This window comes from Psittacula echo, assembly GCF_963264785.1.
Source record: "Psittacula echo genome assembly, chromosome: 21".
NCBI classification, from domain to species: domain Eukaryota; kingdom Metazoa; phylum Chordata; class Aves; order Psittaciformes; family Psittacidae; genus Psittacula; species Psittacula echo.
Window position 1 is genome coordinate 263,981 of NC_137757.1, and position 22,890 is coordinate 286,870.

The 22,890-nt window shown below is 53.8% G+C and overlaps 1 protein-coding gene across 3 annotated transcripts in view; it reads right to left on the bottom strand.

The window, feature by feature from the left end:
- Nucleotides 1-578: 578 nt before the first annotated feature.
- LOC308228853 (microtubule-actin cross-linking factor 1-like) overlaps nt 579-22,890 on the bottom strand; it is a 133,711-nt gene continuing 111,399 nt past the window's right edge. For 2 of the 3 annotated variants that reach the window (XM_080632456.1, XM_080632455.1), the window contains exons 71-98: nt 22,154-22,380; nt 21,095-21,217; nt 20,888-20,989; nt 20,411-20,512; nt 20,140-20,313; nt 19,878-20,033; nt 19,039-19,236; nt 18,593-18,721; nt 18,102-18,275; nt 17,173-17,328; nt 16,842-17,048; nt 16,589-16,708; nt 16,197-16,366; nt 15,887-16,046; nt 15,080-15,274; nt 14,423-14,551; nt 14,199-14,342; nt 13,141-13,329; nt 12,694-12,811; nt 12,065-12,228; nt 10,780-10,942; nt 10,085-10,239; nt 9,783-9,857; nt 9,117-9,134; nt 6,980-7,097; nt 6,030-6,241; nt 3,485-3,608; nt 579-2,239 (exon numbers count right to left, since the gene is read on the bottom strand). In XM_080632456.1, coding sequence (XP_080488582.1) covers nt 1,983-2,239; nt 3,485-3,608; nt 6,030-6,241; nt 6,980-7,097; nt 9,117-9,134; nt 9,783-9,857; nt 10,085-10,239; nt 10,780-10,942; nt 12,065-12,228; nt 12,694-12,811; nt 13,141-13,329; nt 14,199-14,342; nt 14,423-14,551; nt 15,080-15,274; nt 15,887-16,046; nt 16,197-16,366; nt 16,589-16,708; nt 16,842-17,048; nt 17,173-17,328; nt 18,102-18,275; nt 18,593-18,721; nt 19,039-19,236; nt 19,878-20,033; nt 20,140-20,313; nt 20,411-20,512; nt 20,888-20,989; nt 21,095-21,217; nt 22,154-22,380 — 4,259 coding nt within the window. In that variant the 3' untranslated portion in view covers nt 579-1,982. The remainder of the gene's footprint in view (nt 2,240-3,484; nt 3,609-6,029; nt 6,242-6,979; nt 7,098-9,116; nt 9,135-9,782; nt 9,858-10,084; nt 10,240-10,779; nt 10,943-12,064; nt 12,229-12,693; nt 12,812-13,140; nt 13,330-14,198; nt 14,343-14,422; nt 14,552-15,079; nt 15,275-15,886; nt 16,047-16,196; nt 16,367-16,588; nt 16,709-16,841; nt 17,049-17,172; nt 17,329-18,101; nt 18,276-18,592; nt 18,722-19,038; nt 19,237-19,877; nt 20,034-20,139; nt 20,314-20,410; nt 20,513-20,887; nt 20,990-21,094; nt 21,218-22,153; nt 22,381-22,890) is intronic. The other variant, XM_080632457.1, reaches the window with a different exon arrangement.

Below are 22,890 nucleotides of genomic sequence, written 5' to 3' on the forward strand. Positions count from 1 at the left end.
TTCCTAAGGATGCTCACCCCATGGGCACCCAAACCGATGGGCACCCATCCCTATAAGGATGCTCACCCTCGTGGGCACCCAGACCCATGAGCACCCATACATATGAGCACCGATACCAACGGACGCCCACTCTCGTAAGCACCCAAATCCATGGGCATCCCCCATCACTGACACTCAAACCACGACCAGTCACCTCTACGGCTACTCAGACTCACAGGCACACAAACCCATGGGCACCCAACCACTGCATCCACCCTCACAGACACCCACTTCAGCAGCACCCATCCCAAAACAGGTCCTCACCCTGTGCGCCACAGACACCGACCTCACCAAGCACCCACCATACCACACATGCACCCCACCAGATACTCACTGGCAAGCACCCACTCCAACAAGCACCTTCCATCACCAGTGGGTACCCACACCAGCAAGCACCCACCCACCTGGGCCTTTGAGTTTTGGGCTTCCTGGCTCTGTCCTGCAAGGAAACCTGTGTGCAGACCCCCACGGTGGGCTCAGCCATCGCCTCCCTGCAGCTCCAGCTCTCACACTCACAAATCCAACGCTGTGGAATAAAGTAGGAGGCAAGATCGTTTATTACCGCAAGCAATTTTAATACAAAAATGTGTCTGGTTTTGAAACAATTCATTGGTAGAGCTTCAGTTTTGCCTCAATTTAAACCAATTGAGAGAATCACACAGCAACACGGTCGGAGCCGGAGAGGAACAGTGGTTAATAAATAGAGGAGCTCGGAGAGCCCCTACCCCGGCCCGTCTCCTGGTCACTTGGTCAGTTGGATTCTATTACAAAGAAAAAGGAGCGTACAAAAGCGAGACAGGGCCCATAGCAAGTGTGCTGGTGAGACTCGTTTCAAGGACAAGCAACTGTGCGTGTAAGTCCAGATTTCTCCTAGGAGCAGAGGTCGCACCCATCTCGGCCTGGTTGGAAGTGGAATGACCAGTTCAATAATAAATAGGAAAAAAAACCCAACCCCCAGAGAGATGCAGATAAACAGTGAACACCGTGGGTCTGCCCCATCGATCCAGGAGAACCCTCTAATGTGTAGGACCCGCCACCGCGCAGGGATGTGTCTGAGCGGTCGAGACCCGCAGCCCTACCCCGTGCTCTTCATTGGGGCGGCTTCAGGGTGAACCCCTCCCCAAACCCCCCCATTTCCTCCTTTGTTCTTTAAGCAAAGCAGCCGGGACAGTGCTCTGAGGCCAGGGAATCGCCAGCACCTTCGCTGCCGCGTGTGCAAACTGTGTCAGGTCAAACCCCGCTTCCTTCAGCTAAAACCACCTCAGCTGTAAAAGAGAATGGAAACAGAAGCCCCCCCATCCCCTCACCTCACGTGTCTGCGGTTGAGGTATCTGTGAGTTACAAAAAAGAGAGTTCCTTGAACACTGCAGGATTCAGGTCTTTGCTTTTAAATATAATTTACCTTGCTGAGACAGCAAGTTAGGTTTATAAAGATGCATTTAGGAAACAATCCTAAAAGATAAAGCAGGTTCGCACCCTGCACCGCGCAGAAATCCTATTTATAGGCTCGGTTTTCTTTACACTTTCACACCTTGACCTTTGTTTTGCTTCCTTTTTTTTTTTTCCTTTTTTTTCCTTTTTTCTTTTTCTTTTTTCCCCTCCCCTCCCCCCTCTTTCTCCCCCACGTTTCCGGTTTTCAGCCCCCCCCCGGCACCAGGGAGCGCCGAGAGGCAAGTTTTTATCTACATAAATATTCACAAGAAAATAGTAACTTACAAAAAAAAGGAAAAAAAAAACCCAACAACAAAAAAAACAACAAAAGAAAAAAACCCCAAACCCCCCAAAATAAGGCAGCTTCATAACACAACTTTCTTTTACACTTTTAACAATATAGTTTCTCCCATTTAGAATAAATATACATCCAATGTACGGAGCAGGGTTAAAAACTGGACACGGGCCGGGTTCTCTCTCTCTCTGTGTCTCGGCAGGCCTGCGGTACAGTATTATCTCTTGGGGCCCGGCGTTTTGGGGGTGGCAGTGGTGCTTTTCTTGGACATGGTGGGGATTTTGGAGGGCTTGGCGGCGGCGCGGCGCGATCCACCCTGCCCGCCGGCCGCGCTGCTCTCCGAGGTGTCCGAGCACGCCGACTGCGTCTCCAGCACGTCCAAGTCGGAGGCGTCGCTCCCGCGGCGGCTGCTGGCCCGGCTCCCGGTGCGGCTCCCGGCACGGCTGGTGGGGCGGCTCGCTGTCCTCTTGGGGTCTGCAAGGGCACAGCCATGAGGAGGAGTTGTCCCCATCCCCATCCCCCCCCACCACCCCTGAAACAGGGGGTTCAACATCAGCACTGATTCATTCCCAAGATTTAAGGAAGCAGCTGCCAAACTGCTGCAGCATAGAATCACGGGATGGTTTGGATTGGAAAGGACCTTGTCCAGTTCTAATCCCCTTCCACTGGAGCAGCTTGCTCCCAGGCCCAGCCAACCTGACCTTGAACACTGCCAGGGAAGAAGCATTTACCAATTCTCTGGGCACTCTGTGCCAGCGCCTCAGCACCCTCACAGTAAAGAACTTCTTATTTCCAACCTGACCTTCCCCTGTTTCAGTCTGAACCCATCACCCCTTGTCCTATCACTCCAGTCCCTGATGAAGAGTCCCTCTCCAGCCTCCTTGTAGCCCCCTTCAGACACTGGAAGCTGCTCTGAGGTCTCCAAGCAGCTTCTCTTCTCCAGGCTGAGTATCCCCAATGTCCTCAGCCTGGCTCCATACAGGAGCTGCTCCAGCCTCTGAGCATCCTCGTGGCCTCCTCTGGACTTGCTCCAACAGCTCCGTGTCCTTCTTATGTTTAGGACATCAGAACTTCATCTCCTATGCAATGTGCTCAGTTTTGATCCCTGCTGTACAAAGATGCAGATGCGCTGGAGAGGGTCTAGAGAAGGGCCACAAAGATGGTCCAAGGGCTGGAAAGCCGTGTAGGAAAGGCTGAGAGAGCTGGGTCTGTTCAGCCTGGAGAAGACTCAGGGAAGAGCCTACCACCATGTTCCAGGATTTAAAGGGTGGCTACACAGAGGACAGAGACTCCCTTTTGACAAGGGGTTCCATGGAAAAGACGCAGGGTGATGGGCACAGGTTACTCCTGGAGAGATTCTGGTTGGACACAAGAGGAAAACTTCCCATTGAGAACAGCCAGCCACTGGAATAATCTCCCCAAGGAGGTGGTGACATCCCGATACTGGGCACTGTTAAGGTTCTGCTGGAGAGGGTGCTGGAAATGTAGTGTAGGTCATGCTGTGCCTAGAAAGGTTGGACCAGATGATCCTTGAGGTCCGTTCCAACCTGGCATTCTAGGATCCTATGATCTCCTTTCCCAGGCAGGGACACAGTGGTGGGCATCAGCCCCCCCAGCTCACTGCTGCCTCCCTAAATGTGAAGCATCTTCTCTGCCAATCTTAGCAACCACACAGGAACAGCAGCAGCAGGAGGTTTGCAGCCTTTGCACCCAACTTACCTGCCCAACTGGTTTTGGCACCTGCAGAGATGGGTGAGGAGCTGTTACTGGTGTCCCCAGCCAGGGAGGTGCGGCTGGAGTGGAAGGTGGGTCGCTTCAGCTTGCTGCCCGCAGAGGGGGTCACCTTGGGAGGAAGCACACACACAACATCTCTTAGATGGCACTTGGGCCATGACGGGCCACGGTCACGGCCGAGGGCAGCACCTCGGCAAGAAGAACTCAACATTAGATGAGCACCCATCTTAATGGTCAAGGAGAGCATGAGCTGTCGTTTCAGCAGTACTTAATGCAAAAGGGAAAAACCTGGATCCTGAAAATTTGGAGCTGCAGGCTAAGGCACAGCTATTTGTTGGAAAAATAATCAAAGCACAGCTGCAATCCACCCGGGGGAGGACGGCATCATCTGGGCTCAAAAGCTCCACAAAGAGAACGTGAAATCTTGCAAAAATAGGTACTTTAGCACCTAAGCAGCTCAGGAGTGTTTGGGAAGGTCAAATATGAGGCAGCGTCTTAAGAAACACATCCCATTGTAGGGATGCTGCAAGGTGGAGGGATGTTGCCCCAGTGCCCTGGGCAGGTCTGTGTACCCACCAAGGGCAGACAACTCTGCTGAGGCACCAGCAATGGACAAGGGACACAAACCACAGCGGATCCACTTCGGCCACATCCTGAAACGGTGCTTTTTCCTGACCTTTAAGATGTTGCAAACGCGGATGGGAAAGCAGCAAACAGGCAGCTCTGCTCCCGCTGCTGCGGAAGGAAGCAAAGGGGAAGGTGCCGGCAGGACAAGGGCACCTGGATGTGGCTGGAAAGGGCAGCTCCAGTTTCTCTACACCAAGCAAAGCTCCAGGTTTGGGGCAGCACCACAGGGAAGCGGCTGCCCGCGGTGTCCTGGGGCTTGGAGCAGCACCTTGCTCCAGGCCATGGGCATTCCTGGATAGCTGTACATCAATAGCAGAGGGCATTTCCCAGTGAGCTGAAAGCACAGCTGGAGAGTTTCCCCTTCATCCCCTGTGATTTTTGGGCAACCTGGAAACCTTGAAATGCCATGAAACTGGAGCTGCAGCAGGGGAGCGGGTGGTGGGAGAGGCGCAGCTGCAGCGGGCTCCCTGCGGATTAAAACCCATTAACACGTGATTTCACGGGTACCATTATCATCACCAGAGACTTCAGTTCTCATCCTGGATCCTGGTTTACAACAGGCAGCAAGCGGGCAAGGTAGGGAAATCAGGGAAGCGCCTGACTGTCTGATGATTTAAAAGGATTCCTTTTCCTGCATGAAAGCACCGCGGCGTGAGGCGCGGTTATCACCGCTCGGTGAATCCCTAGGATCAAGCCGGTGTTCCTCACCCCCGAAACACAAGGTCAGGGGAAGGAGCCCGAAGTCTCAAACCGAATTCGTCCTCCTGGGAGCACCGAGGCGGTGACAGCGCCGGACACACCATACGTGCTTCAACACGGTGCTGAACACAAGCACTGGGTAAGCACGGAGCAGCGTGGTGCTGGGCATGCGCTGTGGCTGGTTCTCAGGTCTCAACTCGGCCGCTGGATTTCAGCTGTTGGAAGCCAAACCCGGCTGCTTTTAGATTGTTCTGCTACAATCATAATGCTTAAAAGCATTAATAATGATGAATTTTCAAGGCACAAGGGGATCAATGCGGCTCTCGTGGCTCGAAAGCTGGTAAATGGGAATCACAAACCACTGTGCTTTATCCTAAGGGTGACGCTGGATTTGATCCGAGTTAGAAACCCATGAGAACTGCTCACAGTCCGCGCGGCAGCGGTGCCAACAAGCGCTGCTCTACCACAAGGAAAGCATTAAAACAGGCAGGGGAGCAGGAATTCTCCATGGGAGCAGCACGCCGGCCTGTCCTCGGGCCTGGGGACCATACTCTACCTCGGCGCTTGGGAGCTGGAAGTCGGAATAATCGAATCCCCTCAGGGGGGTGCTCGCTTTACTGTTTATCAACCAGGGTTTGTCATAACATCGAGAGAAGTGATGTGGAGTCTGCGAAATGGAAAATCCAAGGAGAGGGGGAGAGGTGGGGATGAGTGGAAGGGAAAAAAAAGAAGGAATGGAAAAGTATCTGGAATGGGGGAAAACAGCACTAAAATGAAATGAGAACCAAACGGGAATACATAAATTAAAGGGGAAAAACCCAAAGAGATGATGAAATACAGCATGCATGGGTGGATGATGTGGTGGGAAAGAACCATGGGTGATGGCTTCTTCCTGCGCGCCAGCCAGGCACCACGGCTGTAGCTCAGCCCTGGGGACCAGGAGCCTTCAGCTGCACAGTGAGTGTCGGGGACCATCCTGCAGAGCCACGAGTGCCCAGCTTGGGCTGAGAACCTGTCCTGCACCATCCCACCCTCCATCCTGCTGCAGACACCATGAACATCTTCTAGAGACCACAGTAACCACCGAGCCCCCAAGCCCCAACCTTCCTCTTCCTCCTCCATGCACCTCCTGCATCTCCTCATGCCGCCGGGTTTGGAGGTTTCTAGAGGAGAGGGGAGAGGAAGGCTTCACACGTGGACCCACCTTGGCTCCGCTGGCCGGGGTTGCGGGAGAGGATGGCATGGAAGCACAGCTGTGGTTGCTCTGGCTGGCACTGGAACTGGATCGTGTCGGGGAGGCGGCTCGGGAGGATGGTTTTGACCTTCGGCCTCGCGATCGGAACGGCGTCATTCCCTGGGAGGCCCCCTCTGGCAAGATGAACTTCTCTCGGAGTTCGAGGTTGGTCCGTCCTCGTGCTGGAAGGGGACAAAGGGGAGGAGACCTCGGGGTTTGTAAGGCGGCAGAAGAAGACCCAGTACCATCAGCAGCTCTCGCTGCTGTATATAAGGTGCACGGTCCTGTACAGCTCAGGGTTTCCAAGTTAGCTCCCTATGCCACTGCTCTAAAGGGATGACAGATGAACTGAGAAAACCTGTATTAGAAACAGGTCAGAGAGAAACCAAGTAGTTCAAGGTCACAGGAGCAATGTCTCCTTATTCACTAGGATGAGCCTGGACCATGCGTACCCTGTGGCCACAGCCCAGTGCCTCAGTACCATGGGTTCACTGATTCTAGGCTCAAGCTTCTTCTCCCCACAGTGCCTCAGACCAGGATTTTACCATCTCCTGCCTTTGAACCTTCTGAATTCTTTCAGGCCACCTTTATGAAGCTCACTCCATCACTCAGAGTCACACGTATGAGCCGACTGCTTCAAAGCTGAGACCCCCAGCACACAATGCAGCAACACTCACCGGGGTCTTGAAACAACCACCACATCCCTGCCCTTTCCTCTTCCCAAGACCCCCGGGCAGATACTGTCGCAGTATCACCAAACCTTTTGATTTTACGTTCTGTGGATGCGTTTTCTCCACCTCCCTCCTGTTATTTGGACACCCCAGACCCGCTCCGGCACCATCCACTCATTCACAGCAGACAAGTCCTCAAACTATTGGGCGAGAAGACACTGGTGGTGTAAAACCCAGGAGCTGCCTCACCTCTGCAAGGATCATTCTTGACCAGGAATTCATCCAGGGCCATCCATCCTCCCCCGACACGGACCATGACCGTGCTCCGCAGGATACGGACCAGCCGCAGCTGCTGGGAATCGCCGAACTGTGGAGCCAAGAAAGAGTTCAGACAAGGGCGACACGACAGGGGAGACCCGGCCCCTTCCCACCGCGGGCTGCTCCACACCCTGGAGTGATCTACTGAGGAATTTCAGGTTTCTCCAGACAGCTTCTTCTGGAGGAAGCGCAGGTGAGCACCAATTTACAGCAGTTCTGCTGCTGCATGGGTTTAAGATGATGCAACTCCCCAAATCCTTCAGGATTAAAGCTGGAAAGGGGATTTTTTTAGAACAGCGAATGAGGTTTTGGAATTTGGTCTTTGGATGGGTTTTTTTCCAGCCAGAATTGTAGTTTCTTTGGACTGTGAAGGAAACAAGAGGATGGCAACGCAATGCCCCTCCTGGTGCAGCCCACGTGGAACAGAGCCGGCGGATCCAGCTCACTGAGTGCCAGTGCATCAGTGAGGCAAAGCAGTGCTGCACCGCTCAGCCAGGAACCTCTCCTCATCAAGTCTGAAGTCCAGGGATTTCACTGAGCCTCAGACTTGACCCCAGCAGCCAGAAAGCCCCCGTCGCAGAGATCACCCCGTGAGGATGTTCTGGTGAGTGCAGTGATGGGAATCCAGGCAGGAATCCCGCAGCAATGTCAATTAGTGATTGCAATGTTCATTAGTGATCTTAAACACCTGCAATATCAAACGAGTGCACCCTCAATTAGAAGCATGTGTCTGTTTTACAGAGCTCCCCTGAATCTCCTGGACAGCCAAGCCCAGGCTCCTGGTTGCCCTTGGCACCAGAGCTGGTGTAGGACACCGGGAGCCTGGCTCGGATGCAGCAGCTCTGCATCCAGGTCTACAGCGCATGTGCTGGGATGAGGAGATGGGGGAACCCTTTGAAATCAAGAACCACCCTCAGAATGATTAAAACCAAGAAAAAACCAGCAGCAACATTTTCCCTGGGGGGATAAGAACGGAAAACCCAGGAGACTGAATGAAAACAGAGTGCAAAGCCACTGGGGTGGGTCAGAGGGGCAGGAGGGAACAGCATCTCCTCCCACAGGGACATGGGACTCTGGACCATGCACTGCTGGGTCTCCCTGCTCCAGGGTCCTACTGAAACAGGCTCATGGTGAAAAAGCAGTCACAGCCATGCTTGGCAGAGCCACAGTGCCCCAGGCATGAGGAGGGCAGGGAGCTGCCTTCCCACTCGCTAGGCTCTGTGTAAGGTGTCCTTCAAGAGCTTGTTCTGCACCAGGGACAAGTCAATTCTCATTTCGTCTGCCACACTGACCTTATTCTTCAGTTGCTGTTGAAAACGTTCCTATAAATCACCACCTAAATGACAGCCAGAGCCCCCTTGGATCCAGCCGCTCTGCCACCCACGTTTGTTTCGTTTTGGACATGTTTTTGGTAGGGCACCATCATCCTACATGAAAAATGTGCTCTCCTATTAGAGTGGCACATGCTAATGGCACGTGATGCTCCAGTCCCATTCAAGAAAGGGCTCTGCCCCCTGAGCCAGCCAGCACTCACGCTGCCCCGCTCGCCACAGCTCATGACATGATGGGGATACATGCAGGTTTTGTGAGCCTTGCTCCAGTTAGGAGTTACTCAGGAGGTGCAGGGGGATGAGGGTTTAGTTATCGTTAACCTACAGGACTAAAAGGGAGGTCTCAGTGCTCTCATTCCATGGTGATTAGGATCCAAACCCACCCAGAGCCTGGTACAGACCTCATGCAGGTAGGTGCTCCCCACACACGGTGCTGTGATTTGCCATTGCTTCCCATCAGCACCCCCAATGTATATGAGAAAGGAGCCACGGAGAGGAACCATCTCTCCATTTTTGTCAAATCCTGCTGTTCCCATTGAACTTTCCCCTTTTTTTCCTGCCCAATGCAGTCATTTTTGCAGGTGGCCCTCCCAGCCCAGGCACTCCCCTGTACCAGGCTCTGCTGAGCAGCGCTCACAGATCACATCCTCCCACAGCAACAATGGACAGGACACACAGAGCTACGTTTGTTAACAAAACTCAGGAGGTGAGAGGCAGCATCACAAGGCAAACTGTACCTGATTGCCGAGGAAGAACTACGGAGGGAGGGGAGATGGGGGGGGAGGAAAATTGAGAGGGAAAGAAGGGGAAAGAAAAACAAGAAAAACATTTAATGGGATTAACAGTGCAATAACCATGAGAACTGTTAACTGCAGGGAGTTAGAGATCCATGGGGTTTATGCTGTTTGGGTGGAGGGTGGGAGCTCAGGGAGCCTGGTGCAGGCAGGGGGTGAGCACTGCGGCTCCGCTCCTCCCGGCCGGAGCATTGGCCCCGCAAGCAGGAAGAGGGCAGGAGCCAGCTCTGTCACCGGTTCACCTCGGTGAACGATCCCAAACGTCAACAGCGAGCTCGGTACAAAGAGATTCTTTAAAGGAAATTATCCTCCCTTCGTTGGGAGCAAGCTCAGGAAAACAGAGCCGAAGGTACACTCATCCACACGGAACACTTCAAGGGCGGCTGCGGGCGCAGTGAATGCAGCGTTTCACAGGGACGGCTGCCCCAGAACAGGGACACTTTTATGCTCTCCCAGTTCAGGGAACGCCCTGGGGCCGAGGACGGTGCTGGGCAAACATGGCCCAGCCACCTCTGTTGGGAGCTGGAGGATGAGGTGCCCGGCACGCCGCTGGTGATCCCCCTGCCCCGGCTGGGAATGGGGAGCAGGATTCAGCCCCCTCTGCCTTACCCGGTATTTGTTCTCGCCGATCTGCTCCACTTGAAATCTCTTGGCACACTTGCACTGGGCCACTTGCCTGGTGACCTGCCATCACCAACAGAGAGATGTGAGGGACCAGGGGTTTGGGAGTCTCCTGGATAAAACACAGACCTAAGCAGCCTTTCCTTCAAAAACACGGTGGGTTCTGTCAGAACCAGCCGATTATTTTGGCTCAGCACCTCCATAATCCTTTTTTCCCCACTCCTTTTTGTCTTCTCCACAGCCTGAACTACCCCAACACCCCTGAGGACCCATCTCTTCTGGTGCTTTACCTCATCTTCAATCTTGTCGGCATCAGTGGTGGGGCGGTAGGCATCCTTGTTGGGATGGAGAGCAGCCACAAACTCATAGTAATCGATGTAGCCATCACCATCACGGTCAAAGATATCAGCCACCGCCGTCATCTCCAGCTTCGTCGTGGGGAATTCTAGAAGGAGAGTGAAATGAGCAACCGACACAGGAACCTCGCTCATCAGAACTGAAGATGTCGGAGCATGGTCAGCACAGAATCACAGAATGGTTTGGTTTGGAAGGGACCTTAAAGCTCCTCCAGTTCCAACCCCTGCCACGGGCAGGGACCCCTTCCACTGGAGCAGCTTGCTCCAAGCCCCTGTGTCCAACCTGGCCTTGAACACTGCCAGGGATGGGGCAGCCACAGCTTCTCTGGGCACCCTGTGCCAGCGCCTCAGCACCCTCACAGGGAAGAGCTTCTGCCTAAGAGCTCATCTCAGTCTCCCCTCTGGCAGGTTAAAGCCATTCCCCTTGGCCTGTCCCTAAAGGTCCTTGTCCAAAGCCCCTCTCCAGGTTTCCTGGAGCCCCTTTAGACACTGGAGCTGCCCTAAGGTCTCCCCATAGCCTTCTCTTCTCCAGGCTGAACAACCCAGTTCCTTTTAGCAGCTCAGTCCTCAAGCAGGGACAACTTTGTCACACTGAGCTGGCCATTTCTGAGCTCATTTCAGGCACTTACTGGAGGCCAGGATTCCATCGATAAACTCCTGCCGGGTGATCTTCCCATCCTGATCCTTGTCGATGCGCCGGAAGAAGTCCATGACGCGGGACTTCTTGTGGTTCATCCAGCGCATGTACTTCTTCCGCCAGACGTCGAAGTCGAAGTTTGCAAACTCCTTCAACTGGAAGCAAACCCATGAGAGTCAGAGGGGAAAAGGGGAAAACCCCGAGGAAGCAGCACCCCTGGCTCTACAGCACCCCCAAACACCAGCCTCCAGCTGAGCCTGTGCCGAGCTCTTGGTGCTAAAGCAACCTCCCACCCTCCTGGAAGGTTCATCTGGGTTTATCCAGATGAGGGGGGCACTCAAATTGACTTTCCAGACAGGACACACAGCGTAGCCAACAGTCAGCACGTGGACGGCACACCATGGACCCATGGACATGGGATGCAGCATCCCCCACGCTGGTATACGTACACATAGGCAGAGATATCAGCTACTTGCACACAGACACACACCCCCCCCGTCTTTGCTTGGGAAGTTGGGGATGATGATGCTCCTCAGGCTCTGCCTGGGAAGAATACTCATTGTTGGCATCATTTTGGGCACGTTGCTCCCCTCTCCCTTTCCCTCTAAGCAGCAAAGAAGGGATTTCTTGCTCACCTTCCAGGTAAGACAATGGCTGGGGCAGAGCTCAGCTTTACAAACCCCATCCCTGTGGCTCTGCCACTGGCCTCAGCTGAGCCACTCACCCCCCAGTTTAAACCAACACCCATTTTATCTCCCCCGAAAGGGCTCCCATGAGCCACCCCCCAGCTCAAGCAGTTCACAACAAGGTAATGCCACCGTTTGTAAGCATTTTCTTTTTCCTCTCAACATTCTTGGGAGTCCAAAGCAACAAATTAAAAACATTAATACGCATAAACTGAACTGACCTACAGCAAAAGCAACAGAAAACAAAAACACTCACTTCTGGGCATAGCTGCTTTGTTAAGCATAAATAAAAACAAAAATGCCATTAGATGTTTGGAAAAGATAGAGACAGTAATTGTTAAACTAAGCACTAGGAGTACAAGCCTGGCTGTCATTACAGATACCGACTGCAGGGCCACGAAGCAGTTCGTTAATGGGCAGTTCATTACAGAAGGTAGTTTTCAGCCTTAACATCATAGGTATATCATCAGCCAGGCAGCAGAAGCTGCCTGCAAGAGTGGGCAACTCAAGAGGCAGCACTAACGTGAAATGCTTCTCAGCAACCCACAGCACTGCTCCCTTCCCCATCCCCGAGCAGCCGGGGGCTGTTACCTCCTCCAGCCTGTCCAGGGCATCGTTGAGCTTCCGCTGCCGCTCCAGCGCCAGCAGCCAGACCTGCTGCCAGCGGGCCGAGAGCTGGTTTATCCGGGGGTTCTTTGTTTCCGACTGGGAGATAATGGGCATGCTGGGGGGGGCGGCCTGACCCAAGGATTTTCCTGGAAGAAAAAGGGAGAAAAGGAATTGTTTGAGGTGGTGGTGATGGGTTTCAGCAAGTCTGAGCGGTCCTTGGGAGCTGCTCTCCAAAGGGATGCAGTGTCCCCGAGTAGCAGGACATGGTGATGGATGGCCCTACACCCAACCTCCCCAGTGCTCCCTCTGCACTTGGGAATTCACATTGGACTCCGACTTCAAGAAACAACATCCAAAAAGACCCAAAACCTCATCTCAAAGCAACTGCAGAGAAAGGGAAGAGCAGCGACAGCACGAGCTCCACACGTCCCAGCACAGGGGTTTTGGCAAGTGCCACCTGGATTTTCCCCTCCTAACAAGTTTCAACCGCCTTCCTGATGCCTGTCAAGGCAGGATGCCTCATTAATTGATAATCAAAGTTAATTAGTTCCCTGTGCATTTCATTTCCTCCCATCATAGCACGTTTCACCGCGGATCAAGCGGGGACATACTGTTGCTGCGGGACTTCTCGATGAAAGGCCCATGGGGGGGCTCAGTAGCTTTCCTCTTGTACGTCTTCGTCACCCGGTCCACATCTGGCTGTTTCCGTGTCATCTCCTCCATAAAGGACTGTGAAAATACAGAAGGGACAAGAAAACCTTTGCAGTTTCGAGATGGTTTTGATCTCCTCTTGCTCCAGGTCCTTGCTGGGACATGGCAACAAGGCCCTAGAGGAGAAGTAAGCTTGTGGTCAGGCTATTGCACAGCTCTGGCTTGGATCTGCAAATGCTGGAGCTCATCCCCTGGGCTGGCTTTGCTCTCAGGTGACAGCTCTGGTTGGGTCACCTCCTGTTTTAATGGGGAGTTCCAAGAGAGGTCAATGCCTCTCCCATGGAGGGGCAGGAAACCCGCTTCCTGCCCCAATCCCAAGTGCCCCCTGTGTTCGGGGCTGGGCTCACCTGGTGCTCGGAGATGAGGGCTTTGACCTGGTCAATATTCTGTGGCATGGGCTCCTGGTCCCGCTGGATCAGAGTTGTCTCAGCCCACTGGATCCACGCCAGGAGCTCTTCCAGAAGCTCTGCATTCGCCACCAGCTCAGAAAGTGCAGACTCCAGCCTCTGCTGGTGCTGCTTTGCCCATGTGAGAACCTGTTGGGAGCACAGCGATGAGCATCAGCATCAGAAACGTGATGAAATTCAACAAGGGCAAGTGTAGAGTCTTGCATCTGGGGAGGAACAACCCCAGGTACCAGTACAGGTGGGGGGTTGACCTGCTGGAAAGTAGTGAAGGGGAAAGGGACCTGGGGGTCCTGGTGGATGGGAGGATGACCATGAGCCAGCAATGTGCCCTTGTGGCCAAGGCGGCCAATGGCATCCTGGGGTGCATTAGAAAGGCTGTGGGCAGTAGGTCAAGAGAGGTTCTCCTCCCCCTCTACTCTGCCTTGGTGAGGCCGCAGCTGGAATCTTGTGTCCAGTTCTGGGCCCCTCAGTTCAAGAAGGACAGGGAATTGCTTGAAAGAGTCCAGCGCAGAGCCACAAAGATGATGAAGGGAGTGGAACATCTCCCTTATGAGGAGAGGCTGAAGGAGCTGGGGCTCTTTAGCTTGGAGGAGACTGAGGGGTGACCTCATCGATGTTTACAAAGATGTAAAGGGTGAGTGTCAGGATGATGGAGCTGGGCTTTTCTCAGTGATGTCCAGTGGTAGGACAAGGGGTAATGGGTATAAACTGGAGCACAGCAGGTTCCATGTGAACATCAGGAAAAACTTCTTTACTGTGAGAGTGACAGAGCACTGGAACAGGTTGCCCAGGGGGGTTGTGGAGTCTCCTGCGTTGGAGATATTCAAGGCCCAGCTGGACAAGTTCCTGTGTGATGTACTCTAGGTTACCCTGCTCTTGCAGGGGGGTTGGACTAGATGAGCTTTTGAGGTCCCTTCCAACCCTCGGGATTCTGTGATCAGCCCAGCTCTGGGCAGGAACCCCTGTAGCCATCCCTCCCCAACGCCCGGTGCACTCACCTCCTCGAACCTGGCTCGGATGATGGTGATCCAGTGTTTGATGGTGGTGATGCAGTCGGGATGGCAGGCGGCCAGGATGACCTCTCCCATGCCCACCGCCGCATTCACGTCCACTCGCTTCTCCTCCACCTTCTTCATGAACTCCTGAAAGGCCCAAGTCAATGATTTAGCAACGTTCTCCCTCATCAGCTTTGCTCAGGGCGAGTTCCAGAGCTCCCCGGTACCTTGTGCGCGTCGATGAGGGACTGCAGTGCCTCGGCATCATCGGGAAGCGCTCCTCGGAAGCGCAGGGATTGCTCTGCCTCCGAGAGCCACTCCAGCAGCATGTGCACGGCTGTCCTGAACTCCTCTGCCTGCAGCGACAAAAGCAAAGGCATGAGGTCTCCTCCTCCTGCAACACTGCTCGAATCCCTGCGGGGAGCTGGGGAGACAAAATGGCTGAGAGGGACTTGGCAAACAAATTATGAGAGGGGAAAAAAGTCCTGTTTGTTGGCCTGGGTTCGTGCAGCACCAGCAGATGGGTCCTGCAGTGGCTGAAGACCCCCTTTTAGCTCCAAACCAGGTCTCTCTCTTGCACTGGACATCAGCAAACCCCAGCCTGGACAGTCTGATCACAGCTCTATTCCTGCTGCGCACATCAGTGAGGTCTTTTCTTTCTCCCTGTTCCAATCAGCCTTTATTGGCTCTTCTTTGGGGTAAAGAACAAGTAAATAACTGACAGCAACCCGGTGCTTTGCAGCTCTCATTGGTAACTGCTGCAGGGCTGGGCTGTCCTGCTCAGCCAGGAGATGGGGCACGGGGCAAAACCTCTTCTCTGAGGCTCAATGCTGGAGCCCAGCAAAGCTCTCCGAGACCATTCCCAGCCATAGCCTCCTGCCCACCTGCTTCAAGGCCTGCTCCAGGCGGGTTTGCTTGGACACGGACAGCTTGCACACCGTGTCCCACCGGTTGCTCAGCTCCTGCAGCTGCACCTTCACCCAGGTCGTGTCGTCGCGGCTGTTCTCGATGAGCTCCCGGCCGGAGCGCTTCAGAACCTGCACCGTGCCCGTGCGCTTCCCCAGCTCCTTCTGGAAGACCTGCAGGGACAGGGGCAGAAGCTGAGCAGGGCTGCTCAGTCCCTGCGGGTTGGTTCATACAGAAGGCACACCTGAAATGAGTTTGGAACATGGTTCTGCACCCACATCAGGGATCCAACCCAACCTGCTGTGATGGGAGGGCAGGCAGAAAGCCAGGCAGAACAGGCAGCTCCTGAGCGTGTTTGGGTGTAGGTACAACAGCTTTACACCCTGGTAGAAGCAGCTGTGACCTGGAGCAGGCAAGTTCCAGGCCCTGCAACACAGTGGCTGTGCAGGGAATTCAATGTACAAGCTGATCCAAACCCTGGAGCACCAGTCTCCAGGACATGCTGGAGAGAACTGCCAAGACCAAAGTTTATACAGGACTATAAATCCAGCCACCTTTTCAAACCAAACCCTCAAGAGATCTGACTTAGCAGCACCTCAGAAGGATGGAGCCCCAGCTCCTGTATCCTTCCCAGTAATGTAAAAGCTTCTTCCCACTTGTTTTGCCCTCCTTGTGCACTGCAGCAAAGCAAAGCAGCTCTGCAGCAAAGCTTCTCTCTTCTTTGGCTCTTGGGGAAGACAAACCCATCTCGTGCCTCAGAGGAGAGCTGGGATCGACACTCTCACCTTGTGAGCATCCATCAGGTTCATGACCAGATCCAGGTCACCGTGGACAGGCTGGTCTTCAGCTAACTGGGGTTCCACCTTGTAGAGCCAGTCCACCAAGGCCTGCAGAGCATCCATGAACTGGCCAGAGAACAAGAGGGCTTCTTCCAGCTTGTGCTGCCTGCAAAGCAACATCCCCATGAACCTCCATGAGCAAACTCACCTCCTTTTGTCATGTTCCAGTGACCTCCTCCAGCCACCCCAGGAAATGTGCCTGGTCGGTGTGTTGAGCCAACAAGTGCCGTTGGTACAAGGCTGGGGCTGCACTCACCTTTCCACGGATTTGCCACACACTGTGTCCCACTTATCCCGGACTTCTCCCAGTAAATTGTCCAACTTCTGAGTGTCATCTGCAAGCAGCGCTTTCTCTTTGAGGGCTCTGCCCGTTCTGATGGTGGTGTCGTAGACGGGCTGCTTCCCCCCCAGCGTCTTCTGGAACTCCTGGGGACCAGAGAGAAAACAAAGCTGCTTCAGGAAGCCTGGCTCTCTGAGGATACATGGTGCTGGTGAAGATCCCCACAGGAACGTTTTCCATGGCAGTGGGAAGCATGGACATTCCTTCCCCCTGCCCTCACAGCAGAGGAGATGCTGCCCTGCTCCCCTCCCAACAAGGCACCCTTTCACCCAGCGTTCAGCACCAGTTTTGCTTTGGCAAAGCTCTACCTTGTGTTTGGAAAGCTGGAGCTTGATTTTGTCAGGATCATTGGAAATCTCCAGCTCTGAGTCCAGGTGATTCTCTGCATCCTCCAGCCAATCGATCAGTTTCTTCCAAGCTTCATGGAACTGCAAAGAAACAGGAGCCAGTCTGAAACTTAACACTGGTGGTGCCCCAAAGTCCCTTTCTGGTCCTGGGACCTCCTGCCCTCCAAGGCTGGATACAGCCCAGGCTCTGTCACACCCTTCCCATGTTTCTCACCTGCTTAGCTCGCTTCCTGGCATCATCAAGAGCCCGTCCCCGCTCCACTGAGCGCTGGACAACCTTCTCCCAGCGGGACTGGACGCTCACCAGCAGGTTCTTGATCAACACCACATCCTGCTTCTGACTGAGGAACTTCAGCTGGTTCCCAGTTTGATCCAGCTCGATGATCTGATCCCGATGAGCATTCACCTCATTGGCAAACACCTGCGAAAGGCAAAATAGTGTCCCCTGTGTAAGGGGAGCTGTGCCTGCGAGCAGGGGAGGTGAGGAGCTACCCTTGCTCCCTCCTGCGTCCCGGGGAGCCCTTGGGTGCTCGTGGCACCGGTACCTTGTGCTCATCGATCTGGGCCAGCACGGCGCTGAGGATGAGGCTGGCCGGGGGCGCGATGTTCAGGCTCTGCTCGGCCAGTGTGAGCCAATTGATGAAGTCCTGCAGGGAGTTCTGGAAGTCTGTGGCCAGGGCCAGCGCCTCCTCCAGCTTCGCCTGCAGCAGCGGGAAGGGAAAGAGGGAAGGGGAAGAAAACACAACGCAGAGGGTGAGAGTGAGAGCTCCCGATCCGCGGCTCCGCAGACAGAGGCAGCCTTTGTGTCCCTGCCGGAACGTCCCTCTAAAGGGACCTCCTCGCCTCAGCCCGGGAACACGGCTTCTTTACCACGGGGAGGGGGTTCTGGTGAAAGCCAACGCTTCCTTTCCAAACAAGAACGGCCTCTGAAAGGGGAGACCTTCATCAGCACCCGAGCAGCTGCGTCACCCTCAGCTTCCTGAGAGCGGCATCGCCATGGGAGCGCGGCTCAAAGAGGCGCATGGTGTTTCAAGGGCAGCAGCTGCAGCACCACACATTGATTCTGGGCTGAGACCACTGCGTCCCCTGGTTTATCTCATCACCAGCCAAAAGCCTCGGATGGAGGCAGCTCACAGGAGGGCTTTGCCGGCTGTCTTGGGGGGGACCAACAAAGCCTTCCAAAGCAGGAGGTTTCTTCCCATTTCTCGTCTCTATTAACCCACAACTCAATTTACCCTCATTTTCTGTGGGATTTAACCGGCTCTGATGACTGTCTAGAAGAAACACTAACAGTTTGATGCTCAGGCAGCACAAGCTCAATCTGAACAACAAAGGAAGGTGTCCAACAGGAAACCCCAGCCTCCCCTCCTGCCTTGACCAGCTCCATCCCTCCTGGGACAACAGCAGCAAAGCAGGGAGCAACCGCTGCCAGAGCAGCTCATGGGGTGAGGGTGCACATCTCCACCAACACTACCTTTCTCTCCTCCATCTTGGTGCTGACCAGGCACCACTTCTGCTCCAGCAGCGCTACGCTCTGCTCCGTCTTTGAGCCCGAGCCCGAGTCGTCGCGGTTCAGCAGCATCAGTCGCCCCTTGGCCAGCAGCTGGCTGTAGGTGTCCTCCTTGGCTTTGAGCTGGCTGTACAGCTCCTGCAAGGGAGGCAGCACCGAGCTGTTAGACAAGGGAAGGGCTTGGAGAGGGGCCACGGCTGGCTGCAAGTCAGGGTGGTGAGAAAATGAGGCTCAGGGCAGGCAGTGAATGACAGCAGTGCGTCACTGTGAGCAGAGGAAGGTGGCTAAAGCACAACGGCACCTGTACCAGGCATCAAGTGCAAAATTATCTGCTCAAAGAGACCAGAAAAGCCCTTTCCTTGCCATCAGATACAGAAGGGAGACGTTTCGATGCTGATATGTGACAGGAGCTTGCTGAACTGAAAGCATTAACAAAGTCTCTCCTAGGAAATTACCATGTGGGCATTGAGCTGTTCCCGGGCAGTTTCTGGCAGCCCTCCTGTGGGTTTTGATGCCGACAATTGGCTCTCCATCCTCGTTAGCCACAGGAGGAAGTCTTCGATCTCACCATGGAAACCCTGGGCCTGTTCAGGAACACAGAATCAGGCTCAGATGACATCAGCCACCATTGATCATGCGCCAGGGTTAACACAGCGTTTGCTTCAGAACCAGATAAAAAGGCAGAGCTGGAGGCACCAGGGTGGGAGGTATACGGGACAGCCTTCAGCACGTGTGCCCGGTCCCTGCCCTGCTTCAGAACCCTCCAGGACTAAGATGAAGGTGAAAAACTTGGCATGAAAAAATTCCCAACATCTCTCTAGGTCTTTCCCCCTTTATTTCCTCCCCAAAGCAAAGGGAGAAGCAGACCCAATCCACCACACACGGGAGGACCCCCCCTGACCTGCTGCAGCGTGGACTGGAGCTGCTGCTCCCGCTCCTCCGTCTTCTGCAGCACCGATTCCCAGCAGGAGTTGAGCTTCTCCAGGCGGTTCCGCAGGCTGCTGGCATCGTCCCCTGCGCTCGACTCCAGCAGCTCGTTGCCTGCTTTGTTCACAGTCTCCACCGTTGCCTGGTGGGCCAGGACATCGTTCTTCAGCACCTACAACATAAAAAGGACATGGAGCTGTTGGAACAAGTCCAGAGGAGGCCACGAGGATGATCAGGGGCTGGAGCAGCTCCTGTATGGAGACAGGCTGAGAAAGTTGGGGCTGTTCAGCCTGGAGAAGAGAAGCTGCGTGGAGACCTCAGAGCAGCTTCCAGTGTCTGAAGGGGGCCTACAAGGATGCTGGGGATGGACTCTTCATCAGGGACTGCAGTGACAGGACAAGGGGTAACGGGTTCAAACTGAAACAGGGGAAGTTTAGATTGGATCTAAGGAAGAAATTCTTTACTGTGAGGGTGCTGAGGCACTGGAATGGGTTGCCCAGGGAGGTTGTGAATGCTCCATCCCTGGCGGTGTTCAAGGCCAGGTTGGACAGAGCCTTGGGTGCCATGGTTTAGTGTGAGGTGTCCCTGCCCATGGCAGGGGGTTGGAACTGGATGATCTTAAGGTCCTTTCCGACCCAAACCATTCTATGAGTCTATGATTCTATAAGAGACAGGGTGGGCAAACGCTGGGACACCTCTAAACCATCTTGTTAATTCCCACCCGCTCTCATGGGCTTGAGCCAACTCAAACCAGGAGAAAGGAAATCCCGTGACAGAACAGACTGAAGATGTCCCTGGAGTGGGGGTACTCACATGGTGCTTCGCAAGCTCAACCTCGATGACTTTTGGGTCTCCATTGATGGGTTTCTGAGCATCAAGCAGCTCCTCAGTGTGAGTCAGCCAGGCCATGAGCTCGGCCAGTGCGTGCTGGAACTGCCCAAGTGCCAGGAGAGCGGCTTCTAACTTATGCTGGGCAAGGACAGGGATGGAAAAGGAGAGTTTAAGTGGTGAAGGAGGAGGAGCATCCCCGTGAGTTTCAGCCCCACACCTACAAGCGCCCAAATCTTCTCTCTACCTGTCTGTGAGCAATCTTCTCGCCCAAATTCTCCCAGAGGTGTTTCAGCTCTGTCAGTGGTTCCTTTATGATGTCTCTGTCTGTCTCATCTGTAGCTTTTTTTAGCATCAGTTCACCTTGGTGATTAAGCTTTTCCATCTCAATCTGCTGCTGGTAAACCTCCATTTTAAACTCCTGCCAAAACAAGCAGGACAAAAACCAGACCAAAATGAATCCCTGGAGCGCGAGCGCGGCGATGCAAAGCCAGCACCGGAGAACCGGTCCCACGTACCTTCATCTCGTTCATTTGCTCCTTCACCGTGTTGAGGTCAGTGCCCACAGGAGACATGTTGCAGAGTTTGATCACGGCGTTATCCAGCCAGTCAAACATGGCCTGGAAGGAGCAAAGGCATCGTTAGCAAAGGGAATGGCAACACGGGCTCCTCCTGCGGCTGCTGCCTCCATCACCCTGCAACCACAGAACTTGTCTTTCAGGCAGAGATGCCTGCTTGGGTTTGCAAGCTCTTTCCTTCTCTCTCCTGCTTCCAGCAAAAGGCTCATCCTACTGCTTCATGCAGAAATGAAGTCAGATTTGGGAAGACAAACACAACCAAACATCCGCTCTCCCATGGAGCTGATTGTTGAGCTCAGGCTCTACCAGAGGCTGCAAACACTTGCCCAGGAGATGTTTTCTCCTTTGAATGAGTGCAAATCCCAGTCCAACTCCAGGGAGACGATTCCCAAAGCCTACCCATGCCCTGCCTCTTACCTGAAGCGTGTCCTGGTATTGCACAGCTGATTGCATGGCTTCCTCAAGCTTCTCAAGCCTCTCCTTCCACGTTTTGTTTAGATTTTCCCATGCGTTGTTCATCTGCGGAACACAGAATTGCCCACAGAATGCGTTAGGCCCTTCCACCGGAGCTGCCGCTTGCTCCTACCTGGTGCTATCTGCAGGAGAGGCTGCTGCTTCTCCTACCTCATCAATGCTCTTTTTCACTTCTGGTTTCTCAGTTTCACCGCAGGCAAAAATCAAGTCGGTTCCAAGGAGTCGGATGAACTCCAGCTCTTCATGCAAGCCGTCCGTCTCCTCCTTGATGGTCTGCACGGAACACAGTGACAAAAGGAACACGTTTAGTGCTAAATACTCCTCCAGCATCACCCTGTGAGCTAAGGCATGGGCGGTCCTGCCAGCTCTGGTGTCCTGTGCCCTGGCTGACAGCCCCGATGCCAGAGCCCAGGATGGGTTACACAGCGAGACGATGGTGTCCTGCTCACTGGCATCACCACCACCAACCTGCTCCCAGCGATGCTGCTGTGTGCAGGGGTTGGGGGAACTACAATAAGAGCAACTGTATTTAGCTTGACACGTGCCTGGACAGCCTGGCTGAGGGTGTTGCTTACAAGAGCCACCCTGTTTACAGGAGTATTCTGTCAATATAGGAATTAGTTTTGAGACTCAAAAGCTGCAAAGCAAAGCCAGAACGGTTCTAAAAGCAGAACAGCAAGGACAAACTTAGCAAAGCACAAAGAAATCTCTGCTGCCCAAGGTCTGAGTCAAATCCACCTGAAGTGCATTTCACCACAAACAAGACACAAATCCAAGCCCATCCAGCTTTACACTTATCTCTGGTCTGACCAAAATCTAAACACACACTTCCCACGCTAGACAGCACTTGGGGAGATGCCTCCAGTTCAGACCCGTGCAAACTGCCACGTCACTCGAAACAAGTGGGCACACGAGTCTGACCACACGCTTGACAAGCTTCCTAAAACAGGAGCAGATAAAGTGATTTAGGCATCGTTTCCTTGTCTGGAACAGGGGGTGGTGGTGGGCAGGGATATGTGAAACACACTTCTGCTTTTTGCCTTGCGGTTCCAAATCGCAATGGAAAGAGCATGGCATAATCTGCCTGCCTGCCTTCAAAACTGTTTTACAACCGCTTCTGGCCGTGCTCGTATCTAAGATCTGTCCCAGTTTAGCTTACAAGCTGCGTGCAGACAAGCTCTAGACACGGTACAGCACCACGGTCCTCACCTCTGCTGCTTCCACCTGCTGCTTGATGATGGAGGGGTCAATGCCTGGGCTCTCCAGGTCATGAACGATGTCCTGCGTGTCTTTGATGGTGGTCAGGAGAGCTGCCATGTCGTACCAGAACTTCTCTGCAAGCTCCAGGACATCAAGGAACTTCATTTCACGTTCCTCTGCCCGAGCTTTGATGTCTTCCCAGAAGAAGACCATCTGATCCAACTTATCCTGGATTACTGAGGGGGGGAGTGAAAACATTCAGTGAAGGAGGAAATGGTTTTACAACTCAAGAGCATTTTGCAAATGCTTTCCACTTAGAAACAGCCAAAAGAATATTCAATGGGAACTAGAGATGCCCAGAACTATCAGAGCATTTACTTTGAGATACCGAGGGGTGTGAGAAACTCCAGCTTGCAGGAATAAATAAAGCCTTTATTTATGTGCAGGCAAGCTCAGGGCAAATTTGCCCACACACTCTCTTCCAGTGAACCTCTGTTCTGGCCATCTCTAGCATGAAGTCTACACTTGCATGGGTCCATGAGCTGGCTTTTGAGCTGCCAAGAAAGGTGCCAATTAGTGCCAGTGCTGTTGACAGGTCTTTTTGTGCTGGGGATGCTCCTTCCCTCCATTAGATGCTGAATCAACACCAACAAATCACTTCACAGGGGCCACAAGAGACCAGCTCAGGGGAGGGCTCAGCTTGGCTGAGCTGAAACCTCTGCCTGAGAAGCCACAAATGCTTCTTT